Raw genomic sequence first — 15,079 nt, forward strand, 5'->3', positions numbered from 1 at the left:
CAATTTCTCATTTTGCTCTAAAGTGCTCGCTCGAGATAAGAGCACTTCACCTCATGTGTGCCTTTGCTCGCGGAGAGGTGAGTAATTGTACCCATGATGCTCATTTGATTGCAAGCACTGTGTTGTGGTATTACTCACATAACGTATGGGCTTATCTATGTAGGTTGCTTGTCATGATGGTGACCACCATTACCTATTTCATTGCTTACCGAGATGGCAAACATTACTATAGTTTACGTAGCACGCTAAGATGGCGAGTATTATTGTTCTTTGTGTTGCTCATCAAGGGGTGAATAATTGAACCTTGTAGTGCCCACATTGATGTGGGCACATTACTTGTGGTAATGCTCGCCTGTCGTACAATCCCTATCACTTGTCGAGAAGGCGAGCACATCATTTGATACGTTGCTCACCGCTTTTCAGTTTCCCATCTTCTTTTCTCCCTACCCATCATCTCTCTCTTTTCTACCCTGCAGGCAAACCAACACCAAACTCCCACCCTAGGATGCCTCTCTCTTGCTCACTCTGTTCGTTTCTCTTCCGTCTCTCTCTGCTCTCAACAAAGCCAATGTATGTCTTTTGCCAATGGCCATCATTGATTTGGCAAATTCCACCCAGCTACTATGTTTCTCTTATTATTATTATTATTATTATTATTATTATTATTATTATTATTATTATTATTATTACATATGAAATATGTTGATGTTAAATTCTTGTGTAAGCTCCTGCCATTATCTTTCACTCCTTGAGTCTGTATAAGAAGTAAGATTACAATTTCCCAATGTCACCATGGAATTGTATTCCTATTTTTTCCTCATTGATAATTGCATAAGACTAAAAAAATATTTTTTGGAAAATGAGATTAGATAAGATGAGAATTTTGTGAATAGTAATAAGTTGATTTATAAATAACAGTGAGATAATTTGAGTTAAGTATTTTTTAAATTTTGATAAATGAGAGAGAAAAAGTTGAATAAAAAGTATTATAAAGTTAAAATATTATTATAATATAATATTTTCAATATTTTTTTTATTTGAAAATTTGAAAAGTTGAATTATTTTTGTTTTTTGTTTAAAATTTTGAAAAAAATTGTAATGATTAGTTTGAAAGTATTTGTATTTAAATAATGTTTGAAAAAGAAATGAGATAGGAAGAAATGAGATGAGATTTATTTCCAAACATCCCCTAATGGTCTTAACATTTTGAACTATTTCATTTCACTAATGTTCCAGTCATTTTGCTCTAAGTTTCAAGAATCTATCTTCAACATTTCTATTACCATATATAATTAACATATCTGAAGTCCTTTATGAAGTCGAGGACTATAGTGCTTGTGACGCTGAGGTGAAAATCGAGTGTTAAGAAATTTATTATTTAAATTTATTTTAAAAGTTGGATTAAGTAAGGGTGTAAAATCTTCGATCTCGACCAGATCGAAAACTTCTTTGGTCAATTTTGGTCCTCCATTTGAGAAACTGAATGGGTTTTGATCCGCAACGGGGGTGTGATTTTTTTGCCTCGGATCAACAAAACTACAAATAAATATATTTTAAGTGTTTTTTATAAATTATGTATATTTTATATGGTAGCTATATAAGTGAATTATATAATATTCATCTAACCAATGACTATTCACAATATAAAATGTTAAATATATAATTATTAATTAACTAATGTATAATTATCAATTTTGATAATTTGAATGGTTGGGTTATTTTTAAGTAAAAAATGTGCAAATAAATTTAAATAGATGTATTATTCAAAATTATAAACATTGTAGGTTTTTGTTATACTAATGAGCCGAAAATATACATTGTAGACTTTTTTGTATATTTCAAGAAGAGTCCAGCTACGCAGAAGCCACTGTAGCGATGCACACTTTGCACTCACTACGTGGCGGTCTGTTTTATACTTTTTTTTTTTTTTTACTTCCTAAGCAAAACGCACCATTTGAAAATCATTTGAAAATCAGTTTCAGATTTTATCCCCATTCGAAATCATCGCGCGAACTCCCTCCTCCCTCGACAGCAACCGGCGTGCACTTCCTCAACCCAGAGGCTCCCGGCGCTGCCGAGTATCTCGTCATCGCCACCGAGGGGCACTGCTCCGTCAGCCCCAGCTCCGGTGCACAAGCCGTTAAACATATATCAGAGTTGGTAAACGCGATCCGAAACTCGCGTAAACCCACGTCGTCACGACGAACCCGCGTCGGGGTTCCTCTGCCCAGGGCCACCTCGCGACGGTGTATCCATGTTCGACGGCAGCTCCAAACGGTCGTACGTCGCAAACCTGCTGCAAGGTTCGGCGACTTGGTTGAACGCACGAAACCAGCGAGAACTGCCCCTAACTGTTCTGTTTCGGCCACGGTTTGCTGAGCTTGGTTGGTAAAAATTTTTCCATCTCAAGTTTACAATATTATTTTATTCATGTGTACATGGAGATGGAATGGTTTGTATTTTCTGAGATGGGTAATGGGGGTTAGGGTAGGGCATGGAGGAAAAAAATTTCATCTTTGTTAGAATACGTGGAAGAAACTCATCTGGTTTGGCCGTGTGCACTTCTCCTCTACTTTTATTCTGGAAATGCTCTGTTTGAGTGGAAAAAAAATCTTCCCTGCTCTTTATATGTATCCTTATTTTTAGAAAGGTAAAAGAGTTATGGCTGGGGCTGTATTTTTGATTGGTACAGCAAAATGTAAGAGTATGAGTGTGTTGATACAGCAAAATATAACCGACCAACGCGAATTACTTCCACCAAAATCTTTAGCAACATTGGCTGGAAAAATCTATAAAAATTATTGTGAGGGTGGAGATTAGCTAGGCTTAGAAGTCTGAACTCCTTAGTTATGCGAGACGTATTACAAATGTGAGAAGTTGGTTTGGTTAAAAATATAAAAATTAAAAATTAGTGAAAAAAATAATAACCCAGTTTCATTCAATATACATCATTTATTTACTAAATCAGATGGTTCAATTTTAGTCTTAATCGTCACTATTGCCTTTATTTCATTCCTCTTGCAAGCTTGGCACTTCCATTTGTTTGCTTATTGCCCATAAGACATTTGTAGTCTTAGTGTGATGGGGGAAGACGAAGATGGAATGCCACATAGTTGCTCAACGTCGACTTCGCATTCATTAATGCCGCATTCAGATATTGTTTATGGCAATCCGATCGTCTACCAAGTAAGTATAGTTTTTGATGTCTTTAATTTTTTAATAACTGATGTGGCAAGCTCATGATTATTTAAATATTTCATATGGTAGCATTGTTTTGATGTAAATATGCCATACCCTCCGACAAGTAATCCGGTAGACAATCGCCAATTTCATGCTTCATTAGAGGTATGAGAATTTGTCATGAATTTTTAATTTTCAGAAATTAAGAATCATAGCATTTGTTTAGAGTCATTCTAATTTGCCTAACAGACTTGGGGTAATGTTTTATTAGTTGCCACATTATATGCCGTACTCGCCGAGTAATCCGGAGGACCTGAGACAAGAGGCGCCCTCATCGTCAACTGTGGCAGCTGCTGTAGAATTTGAACAAAATGTGGGCAGTACATCACCGATGACTGATGCACATTTTCTTGATGTCGATGGTATTTTATATCAACCTTCCTTTTTAACAATATATTAGAGCAATATTGTTTTTCTACTAATCCATCCTTGCGTGAATAATTTTAGAAATGGGCTTCGATTTAAATGATGATTTAGAGGGTACCACTTTTGTCCAAGATGATGAGGGTAGAGTTGAACCGCCAAGATCTGGGATGGAATTTGATAGTCTGAAAGAGCTGACTTCCTACTACAAGCAATATGCGAAGCTAGAGGGTTTTGGTGTACGGACACAGAGAACTAGAAAAGATGATGACGGGCGGCCTGTGTATGTCACTGTTGGTTGTGCCCGTGGCGGAAAGTACCAACCTAAGAATAGTAATATCTCGAAGCCACGGCCAATAACCAGAACAGATTGTAAAGCAAGAGTGAATGCGACGTTGAGCAAGAATGACAAGTGGGTTTTGACAACTGTTGAAAATGTGCACAACCATATAAATGTGAGCCCCAAGAAGACAAGACTTTTGCGGTCACACAAGTTTCTTGATGAATACAGTCAGAGGATCCTGGACCTCAATGATCGAGCCGGTATAAGAATGAACAAAAATTATTATTCTCTTGTCGTTGATGCGGGGGGTTTTGAGAACCTAACTTTTCAAGAGAAAGATTGTCGGAATTTCATTGACAAGGCTAGACATTTGAGGTTGGGTAAAGGCGGTGGTGAAGCCCTTAATCAGTATTTCCAGAGAATGAGAGACCAGAATGATGGTTTCGTATCTAACATGGACGTGGATGATGATGGTAGGTTACAAAATGTTTTTTGGGCTGATGCTCGGAGTAGAGCGGCCTATGAATATTTTGGTGATGTCGTAACTTTCGATACAACCTCCTTAACAAATAGGTATGGGATGCCTTTTGCACCGTTTGTTGGTGTTAATCATCATGGACAGTCGATATTATTAGGGGCGGGATTGATTTCAAATGAGGACACACATACTTTTGTGTGGTTGTTTAAAATGTGGTTGGATTGCATGAATGGTCAAGCGCCCAAAGCCATAATAACTGACCAAGATCGGGCAATGAAGAGTGCTATTGCCATTGTATTCCCCGAAACTCGTCATAGGTATTGTCTATGGCATATAATGCGGAAACTTCCAGAGAAGTTAGGATCTCACTCATGCTTCAATATGGGGTTGAAGACTGACATTCAGACTGCAGTATATGACTCACAGACCAGAACAGAATTTGATCAGAGTTGGGGTGAACTACTTGTGAAGTATGATTTGCTTGGCAATAATTGGCTTCAGACCTTATACGAGGAAAGGCATTTTTGGGTTCCAGCTTACATGAAAACTGTATTTTGGGCTGGTATGAGTACCACTCAAAGGTCGAAGAGCATGAATGCATTTTTCAACGGGTATGTCCATTCCAGAACCACGTTAAAGGAATTCGTCGACCAATTTGATAATGCTCTTAGAAAGAAGGTCGAGGTAGAGACCACTGCTGACTTCAATTCAATCAACCAAACAATTTCTTGCGTGTCTCACTTTAACATTGAGAAACAGTTCCGAATGTGTTATACAAATGCAAAGTTCAAAGAGGTTCAAAAAGAGTTGCTCGGCCTAATGTGTTGTAACTGTTCCTTGGTAAGCACACAAGGGTGCATTCTAAAATACGATGTGTTGGATGAAATCTCTACTGAAGACCACATCAAAACAGTGAATTTCTCAGTTTTCTTTAACGAGGACGAGGTGGAGGTAAAATGCACGTGTGCATTGTTTGAGACGAGGGGGATTTTATGTAGACATGCCCTTAGAGTTTGTCAGCTGAAGAAAATAAATGTGCTACCATCAGTATATGTCTTGGATCGTTGGAGAAAGGACTTAAAGAGGAGATACACATTACTCAGAACTAGTTACGATGACCAGCGGGACAGATCTGACAAACGGAATTATGAGCTTGTGGTCAAGAGGTGTTCAAAATTAGCAACCAAAATTTCCTCAAATAATGCACAAGTTAGTGCATTCTTGCGTGTTGTTGATGAGTTTGACTCAAAATGTGAAAGTTCAACACCAGAGCCGGAGTGCGGACAAACGACTGCGCAACCAAATGTGGACTTGGGGAAAGGGAAAAAGAAGATATTAAGTCCTAACGTGGTCCGGGGGAAAGGCAGACCCCCAAATAAGAGGAAGGTTCCACCCGTGGAAAAGATTGCAACAAAGAGAAAGAAACCGGTAATAATTACGCAACCAAAGTGCGTGTCTCAATAGTTAGTATATATGATTCTAATATATGTGTTTTCTTGTTTTGGAACTTAGACTTGCAGGAAAATTTTGGTAGATGCAACAGAATTGGGCGAGAACCCCGGATCGGTACAACACACATTTGATGTTGGTGCTGTTTCGATAGAAAATGCCATTCTGTCACAAGCAAATTCACAAAATGAGGTTAACTGTCTTTTTGCATTACGAATACCACGATTGAGATTGAGCTTATGATACCATTTGATTTTTGTGAAACAAAAAAAACGTGCTTCTGTTAGTGTTTTAATTATTGATTACTTGAGAAACTTGCGTGTCTTTCAGACTTGTAACTGTTGACTGATGCGCTGTCATAAAATTAGAGGAAAGCCACCTGGAGATGAATTTTGAGGTTAGAAGGGTTGTTTTGGGGGGGGGGGGGGGGTTGTTGTCGGTATTTTTTTAAGCCACATGGGTTCTTCATATGGATGTGGTGGTGGGGGCTTGGTTTTTTGAAGAGCAAGAATGGAAAGTTTGACTGTAACGGTTCGTCATTTGAGGTTAGAATGCTCTAATTTAAACCTTCATTTCTGTTATGACCGAATGAAAAATATGTCTTGGATCATTGCATTTGGTGGGGGGTCTAAATTTTTCATGGTAGATGGGAATTGGAGATTTCATAGTAGAAGCTGAATGATGGATTTTCTACAAGTGTAGCTCACGATTTTCTACTTTTAAAAACATTCATGTTAGATTGGTAGGGGTCATGAATATATTAAATTGTTAGATTTGGTTGATATCTAAATATAATCCTTGTAAAAAAAGATGGGAATTTTGCATTCTGTCATGAATATATAAAATTAGACGAGTTTGGTTGATATCTAAATTTAATCATTCTAAAATTTCCATATTGCATTTGTCATGAATATATTAAATTAGAGTCCCTTTGGTTGATATTAAATATGTATCCTTCTAAAATTTCCATATTGCATTTGTCATGAATAGGAGAAGCTCGGGTTACTTCCAGTGTGCCTCACGGTTTTGGAATTTTCAAGAGGAGTTGCTCGGGTTAAGACAAGAATAGTTGTGTATGGTTTATAATTAGAGAAAAGCCAATGTAAATTTGCCACAAGATATGTAAAGAAACTTCCAGGAAAGCATGAATATTTTAATACATGCACCATTATAGTCAACTGCTCACAATGTTGTTTTAATACTCACTTCCGAAAGCTTTGGACGTAAGATGCTACTTTTTCACTCAAAACTTGTACACAGGACAAAGGTGCTTTTGCATGAGTACGCCGAAGGCCTAACACAGACGTAAGAGAATGGAAAACATGGGTTTTTGTGACGTCTATGTTCTATTAAATACGTCGATGCTTTTTGTGAATATTTTTTGGCTTCCATCGGCAATTACATGCAGCCGACTTCTGTTATGGCTTCTAAAATGCGCAGAGTACCTGGAAGAATGGAAATATTTTCAAGTATGCAAGCCCAACCAAAAAGCAGCAATAAAAAACTCAGATTTGAATGTAGACTCACTTTACATTCCAAAATAATTTTAGAAAAAAATACTTACAAACGTTCATCATATTTTTTACCATTCTATACAGTTGAAAAAAACTTCCACATTTGATTATCAAAGAGATTACTAAACAAACTTTGAAGCCACACAGGTTGCTCTTAGCAACATATTACTTACATGTTGTTCATCAAAACATGGTTTTAACTAGTATGACATTCAAAAACCACCTAATCTAATCCATATACAACAGTATGTTTACATGAAATTTATCCAAACCAAGCAAGCACTATTACAATTGTCATAACCCAATACAAAAACAACAATTTCCGCTTTTCCTTTTTCAGATTCTTCACTATCTTTCTCACTTTGTCTTCCCTTTTCCGAATGTCATACTCGCGATGTAGTACATCATCCCACGTCTTCGAAGCCTTATTCTCTCTTGCACGAAAATTCTCTTCTAGCAAATAAAGTATATCCGCCCATACAAAGAATTCGCACATTGCATTTCCCTGCACACAGTGCAAACTCCCAATGCCATTGATAAAATACCAACCGCAATCAGAAACTTATTATGCAAATTTACCAAATAACAAGTTTACCGTATTATAATTTGGGCAAGCAAAAATTCTCCTTCTAGGATTTTTTTTTGTGTGGGACGTCTTTAATGTAGTTCTCAAACCACACCAACAAGTTGGTGACTCAGTTTGAGAATCATTAACCACAGATGATGAATGAGATGATGCCATGTGTGCTTCATAACAACCAAAGACATTCAACATCAAATTGTGAGAAAGTAAATAACCGTATCAACTGCAAAAAACTCAAGTTTGAAACTGACCTCACAATACATGATCTGGCCAACAATATTTTTTTATCTTTTAAGTCCAGACATTAGCATCAAAATAGACAATTCTCAATTATCAAACATTTTTTAATTTAGCAACCGATCGATACATTATCATAATTTTCCATACATTTACATTCACCATAATTGGAATAAGGAACATGATTTTTCAGTTAACCATACTGTAAAATATAGAACCATAGCCAAATTGAAAAATACAGAACCATATTTATGTAAAGCCATGAGTCAATGCAATCTGGAAAATTTGTACCTACTCCACTTTCGCAATCTGCAAGAAGATCCCTACTCCAGTTTCGCAATCTGTAAAATACCAAGAACAGTTTAGAACCTTTCGTGGGGAAAAATTTACCTTTCTCAATGGGGAGTGATAGGAAGGGGCTACGTAGCAGAGCATCAAGGGGCTGAAGGTTTCGAAAACCTGAAATGGAGCATCTGGTTTTGACTAACGGTGTAGGGTCTCGGGACCAAAACAGGGATGGGTTTCAAACGGAATGACCATATGGTTTCACCGAACGGCGTGGGGTTTCAAACCCAAAACAGGGATGGGTTTCAAACGGAATCACGGGTATGGTTTCACCGAATGGCGTGGGGTTTCAAACCCAAAACAGGGATGGGTTTCAAACGGAATCACGGGTATGGTTTCACCGAACGGCGTGGGGTTTCGGGACCAAAACAGGGATGGGTTTCAAACGAAATGACCATATGGTTTCACCGAACAGCGTGGGGTTTCGGGAGGGACACTGGCCGGTGGGTTGGGGGCTTAGATGGCTCGGTGGGGGGTTGGGGGGACAGTGGGTTTCACCGTTTCAGACCACTTCGCATTCACCGAACGGCGTTCGTGTTCGGGAGGGAAACTGGCCGGTGGGTTTCGACGGCCATGGTTTGCTGGTTTCGGGAAGCCCAGCTCCGTCGATTGCTCCGGGGGGTTGGGGGTTTCGATGGCTCGATGGGGGGTTGGGGGCTTCGGGGGCTTCGATGGCTCTTGGGGGGAAATGGAGGGATTCACACGGATTCAAGGGAAATGGGTGGCCGGTTCGGTTCAACCGTATTAATGAACCGGTTTACACGTCATGGCTTCTATGGCTGCAGCGGAATAGTGGCTGCTGAGTAGATTTATTGTTTCAAGAATGATAAACTTTTTTGTATGATTTAACCCCTATTTGAAACTAGCCCGAATAGATATTGATTGATTGGACCGGACTGATAGCTAACGGTCCAATCCGGTTTGATCTTGAAAAATGATAGACCAGTCCATCATACCTCCAAACCAGACTTGACCGATTTATACCTAGATTGAAGTTTTCACAAAAAACAACTAAAACTTTGATCTCTACTCCATTTATCCAGTATTCATTTAAAAATAAATAAATAACCCAATATAACTTTCGTCCCTTTACTCCATTTCTCAGTTTATTATTATAAAAATCACATCAGTTCTTGCGTTTTAGGAAATCTTCAAAACAAGCAAGTGCCAAATCATGATATCTTCAAATCAAAAAGAAAGAAGAAAGAAATATCTTCAGCTACTGGGAAAAAGCTAATCTTCTCACAAGAAGTGAGCAAATCAAATAGACCCAAAGTGCAGCGAAATTACAATGGTGGAAAGGGACACGCCCATGCAAACATTGAAAATACATCCCGAGTTGTCACAAAAAGTAAACGTAGACAGCGGCCTGACCCCACAACACCAAAACTAATGTTAAAAACAAACAATGAAAGAGATTATTACCCCTTTTGTCCTACTTCTCATGCCTCTACTTTGTTTCTTGTTTGATTCCATTGCGTTCAGAGTCTTCAGACATCACATGGCATGCTCTGCTCAACAGACACAACGCCTTTAATTTCTTCGGCCCTGTATGACCACATCACTGCCCTTTACCCACTTTCCTGTACTATGACCACCAGTATTTACTTACCACACTGTATTCGCAGAAGACACCTTCATTACCATCTAACTTTCCTCTGCTATCTCCCATCTCTTCCTTCCTTTCATTTCCTTTTATTTCTGCTATTTCATCCATGGCCGAGGCTGCAGGTCTACTTCTCTCCCCCTTCCTTCAAGTTCTCTTTGAAAGAGTTGCTTCCCGCGAGTTCCTTGACTTCTTTCGAAGCCGAAAACTTGACCGTGGACTCTTAAAGAGGCTGGAGATATTACTGTTGTCTGCGAATGTGGTGCTCGAAGATGCAGAGGAAATGCAATTTACAAAGCCTATGGTGAAAAAGTGGCTTGGTGAGCTGAAAGATGCCGTCTATGATGCAGAAGATATCCTGGATGAGATTCAAACCGAAGTCTTACGATGCAAGTTGGATGCTGAATTTCAAACTATTGCAACCAAGGTACGAAAAACCTTCTCTACTTCTCTTAATCCTTTTGTCAGGGAGATAGAACCAAAGATAAAAGACGTACTCGAGACATTGGATCATATAGTAAAACAGAAGGATGCTATAGGTTTGAAAGAAGGCGTTGGAGGGAAATCATCCGGAAGATCTTCCACCACTTCTTTGGTTAAAAAATCTGATATATTTGGTAGGACTGATGATGTGGAGGCAATAATTAGTTTGTTGCTCTCAGATAACGTAAGTGGAAATGAGTTGTGTCTTATTGCTATTGTTGGCATGGGGGGACTTGGGAAGACAACCCTTGCTCAACTTGTTTACAACGATGACAGAATGGAGGGGCATTTTGATTTTAAAGCGTGGGTTTGTGTTTCCGATGATTTTGATGTGTTAAAGATGACGAAAACAATTTTAGTGAAACTTGGATTGTCAATTAACAGTGATACAAAGAGTTTAGACTGGCTTCAAGTTACACTACAGCAGACTCTGAAAGGGAAGAAATTTCTTCTTGTTTTAGATGATGTTTGGAATAAGAATTATTCAGAATGGGAGGCCCTAAGCAACCCCTTTAGATCTGGGGCAAAAGGGAGTAGGGTGATTGTAACCACACGGGATAAACGTGTTGCATCAATCATGCACTCTACTGCAATTTACAATCTAAAGAAATTGCAAGAAGAAGATTGTTGGTCATTATTTTCAAAACATGCGTTTCATAATGGCAACAGGAATTCTCATCCGGAGTTGGAAGTAATTGGTAGACAGCTTGTGAAAAGGTGTGAAGGCCTGCCCTTAGCAGTCAAGACAATTGGAGCTCTCTTGTGGTCTGAACTAGACATCGGGGAGTGGAATAAGATAATGATGAGCGAAATATGGGACTTGCAGAGTGATATTATTCCTGCTTTAAGATTAAGCTACAAATATTTGCCCTTACATCTAAAGCATTGCTTTGCTTACTGCTCAATATTTCCTAAAGATTATGGTTTCAAAAAAGAAGAATTAATATTTTTGTGGATGGCAGAAGGTTTCTTGCCACAAGCAAAAGACAAAGCAATGGAACAAATTGGTGATGATTACTTCACTGATCTTGTATCAAGATCATTGTTCCAACAATCAAGTGAAAATACTCAGAAATTCGGAATGCATGATCTTGTGAACGACTTAGCAAGATTTGTGTCTGGACAATTTACCATTAGAATGGAGGGTGAAAATTCTCTCAAAATTGTGAATAAGACACGCCATTTGTCATTTTCCCAAAAAAGTATTGGTAATATTGAAATGTTTGGGGCACTTCATGAGGCCAAGGGGTTGCGAACTTTTCTACCAATACGTACTTACAATATGAGGAGAAGTAAAGAACTTGTGCATGATTTGCTGCCAATGCTAAGATGCTTACGAGTTCTTATTCTACCTCATTCTCGAAATTTGACTGAATTGCCTGATTTAATTGGTAAAATGAAACATCTACGTCATTTGGATGTTTCTTGGACTTCAATTAGGAAGCTACCTGATTCTATATGCAAGTTGTGCAATTTGCAGATTCTGAAAATATCTTCCTGTGAGAATCTTACTGTATTGCCAAGAGATATTTATAAACTCGCTAATTTGCGTCATCTGGATTTTAGTTCTACTCCCATAAAAGAGATGCCAATACAATTGGGTAGACTATGTTGTCTTCAGACTTTAACTAAATTTATTATCAGTGCACAAAGTGGAGCGGGCATAGGAGAGCTGGGGAAACTGGCAAATCTTGGGGGGAAGCTACTTATTTCTAATCTCCAAAATGTTGTATCTCCTGTAGATGCTTTGGTTGCAAGCTTGAATGACAAAATGTATATGGAGGAATTGACGTTAGAATGGGATGATGACAATAATATTTCAGAATGTCAAAGGGTTGTATTGGACAATCTCCAACCCCATGTAAACTTGAAAAGGCTCTCTATCATCGGCTATGGTGGAAAAAGTTTTTCAGACTGGGTCGGATATCATTCATTTTCTAATATAGCATCTCTTTATCTATTTAAGTGCAAGCATTGCTCTGTCTTACCACCACTTGGACAGCTACCTTCTCTGCGGTCCCTTTCTATTGCTCAGTTTGATGGAATTGATGCTGTGGATCAAGACTTTTATGGCAATTCTTCTTCTTCGACGAAACCATTTGGAGCCTTGAAAGTTTTAAAGTTTATAGACATGCCGAAGCTGGAGAAATGGTCTGCTTTTGGTGCCGAAAGTGAAGGCGGAGCTTTTACTGATCTTGAAGAGCTTGAGATTGTTAACTGCCCCAAGTTAACAGGAGAGTTGCCCATCCATCCTTCTTCTTTATCTAGACTTGTGATAAAGAAATGTCCGCTGTTGGTGACTTCACTTCCAAGTGCTGCTACTCTCCATCAACTGGAGCTAAGAGATTGTAATGAGGCTCTCTTCAAGGAATTGCCAACGGGATTGCAGAAACTTGCAATCGAAGGATTTGATACTCTAGAGTCCGTACCGGAGAGATTAATGGACTTCTCCAGTTGTCTGGAACGGTTAGAAATTAGTGGTTGTCACTCACTTACATCGCTGTCCAGTGGTGGTCTACCTTCTACATTAAAAACCCTTAGGATCACAGATTGTAGGCAGTTAGAGCTTCCAATGCACTGGAACAATTCTTTCCTTGAAAGATTGCGGTTGGGAAATTGTTGTGATTCTCTAGAGTCCTTTCCACTAAACTTATTCTCGAATCTGAAATCCATCGAACTAAATGGATGTAGGAATCTGGAGTCTGTTAATGTTCCTCAACAAGTTGAACTTGATTTTGTGGCCTTGTCATCAATGCTAATAAAAAATTGTCCTAATTTCCAATCATTTCCCAATGGAGGATTGAGTGCCCCAAAACTTATGTCTTTTCTTGTCATCAATTGTCGGAGTCTAACATCACTACCTGACAAGATGCACATACTCCTTCCATCTCTTAGGCAGTTGTATTTAGAGAATTGTCCAGAAGTTGAGTCATTCCCTGAAGGAGGCTTGCCTTCCAAACTGACTTATATTGACATCATAAACTGTGACAAACTCATTGCCAATAGAAGGGGTTGGGGATTGCAAAATGTGCCCTCCATTCAAGTCATTACTATCAAAGGCAATTGTAAAGATGTGGAGTACTTTCCGGAGGTGGGATTGCTTCCTACTAATTTGGTTTCTCTTGACATCGGTAACTTTCCAAATATGAAATCTTTGGACTATAAGGCCTTTCGACACTTCACCCATCTTGATCGATTGTGGATCAGTTCCTGCCCTATGTTGAAGTTTATGCTAGAAGAAGGGTTGCCTGCCTCCATTTCTATTCTACAGATCAACCAATGTGCGTTGTTGGAGAAACAATTACAAAGCAGAAAAGGAAAAGTATGGCGCAAGATTGTTCACATCCCCTCCATTGATATTAATGGTACATTGATTTGACAAAAATACAAGTCCAGCAAGAGTCCTCAATTTCACTTACGTTATCTGCAAGATAAATGGACGACGACAAGGTATGTGCAGCTTTAACTATATTAACTAATTCCTCAATATGATTTTCCATTCCTGTTTAAGGTTTGCTTTAAAACTATCTCAGAGTGAAACAGAATGCTTTGCCATTTCTCGTTCTCCCTCGAATTGATTTTTTCAGAAAAGATTATTGAAATGTGTTGAGTCTCTGTCATGTCATCGCTAGTGCTAATGTGAAGTTTGTATAAAGCTGCAGGTTTGTTCCAGTGATACATGTTTCTAGACATCTCCTTTTGGATTTTCTTCCTTGGCAATAACTGTCGTCATGTGCTTGGAATCAAATTGTGTATCCCCATGGAGGGGATTGTGTCTTAAGAAGAGTCCAATCCTCTGTTATTGAAGGAGTTGCACTGTAAATTCCCCACAACCTAAACTTCTTGGTAGAACAGAAAGACAAACACGAGTAATTGAATGATTGGCCTGAGGTACTAATTAACTTCTTTGTACTATTGATTGTTTGATGACTATCTGATTGTTTCATCAATCCTTTGCCTTGATTTTTATTGCAAAATTGCATTAAGTTTCTCACATATGATCAAACCCTTCAAAAATCAGTATTCCTAAAAAAAACTCTCTAAAAGGTGACCTCTGACCAATGGCACCCCGCGCTGCATGAAAGAGCGAAATTCACCCTCCGTGGGTGTGTTTCAGGGCGAAGGTCCTTTTTTTTTTTTTTTTTCCTTTAATATGATTAGATTTTTTTTTTTTTTCAACAGTTTTTTTCTACCTATGATACTAAGTAAACATGAGTTATCGCCTGATAATGAACCTTTAGAATTATAAATAACAGATGTTCGGAATTATCATTTTAGTTAAAAATGCAAAATCCAATGACCAAATTCAATGCTTATCAAAACAGAGAATTTTTTAGCAACAAATTTCGTATTATTACTGTATTCATCCGTAAGCATGCCCTCCAAGTCCCTACCATTTGCCAGAAAGTTTGGCCTCGTTTTCAGAACTGTATATAAACAGACGAATACGTTGATACGCTTAGAGAGACCTTGAAAATAGTTTGAAAGGACGTCGAAT

The 15,079-nt window shown here is 38.4% G+C and overlaps 2 protein-coding genes across 3 annotated transcripts; both read left to right on the forward strand.

The window, feature by feature from the left end:
• Positions 1 to 3,081: 3,081 nt before the first annotated feature.
• LOC122291150 (protein FAR1-RELATED SEQUENCE 5-like) lies at positions 3,082 to 6,056 on the forward strand. The gene is made up of 5 exons (XM_043098794.1): positions 3,082 to 3,186; positions 3,268 to 3,345; positions 3,452 to 3,602; positions 3,688 to 5,792; positions 5,877 to 6,056. Exons 1-5 carry the CDS (start codon positions 3,082 to 3,084, stop codon positions 6,054 to 6,056), a joined length of 2,619 nt encoding a protein of 872 aa, XP_042954728.1.
• A 3,903-nt stretch (positions 6,057 to 9,959) lies between these two features.
• On the forward strand, positions 9,960 to 14,531 carry LOC122291978 (putative disease resistance protein At3g14460). Of its 2 annotated transcripts, none has more exons than XM_043100062.1 (2): positions 9,960 to 14,031; positions 14,238 to 14,531. In XM_043100062.1, exon 1 carries the CDS (start codon positions 10,208 to 10,210, stop codon positions 13,958 to 13,960), a length of 3,753 nt encoding a protein of 1,250 aa, XP_042955996.1. In that variant the 5' UTR covers positions 9,960 to 10,207; the 3' UTR covers positions 13,961 to 14,031; positions 14,238 to 14,531. The 2 variants fall into 2 exon arrangements, with proteins under 2 accessions (XP_042955996.1, XP_042955995.1); XM_043100061.1 differs by having other exon boundaries at positions 14,244 to 14,531.
• Positions 14,532 to 15,079: the final 548 nt, after the last annotated feature.

This window comes from Carya illinoinensis, chromosome 13 (genome assembly GCF_018687715.1).
Source record: "Carya illinoinensis cultivar Pawnee chromosome 13, C.illinoinensisPawnee_v1, whole genome shotgun sequence".
Taxonomy (NCBI): domain Eukaryota; kingdom Viridiplantae; phylum Streptophyta; class Magnoliopsida; order Fagales; family Juglandaceae; genus Carya; species Carya illinoinensis.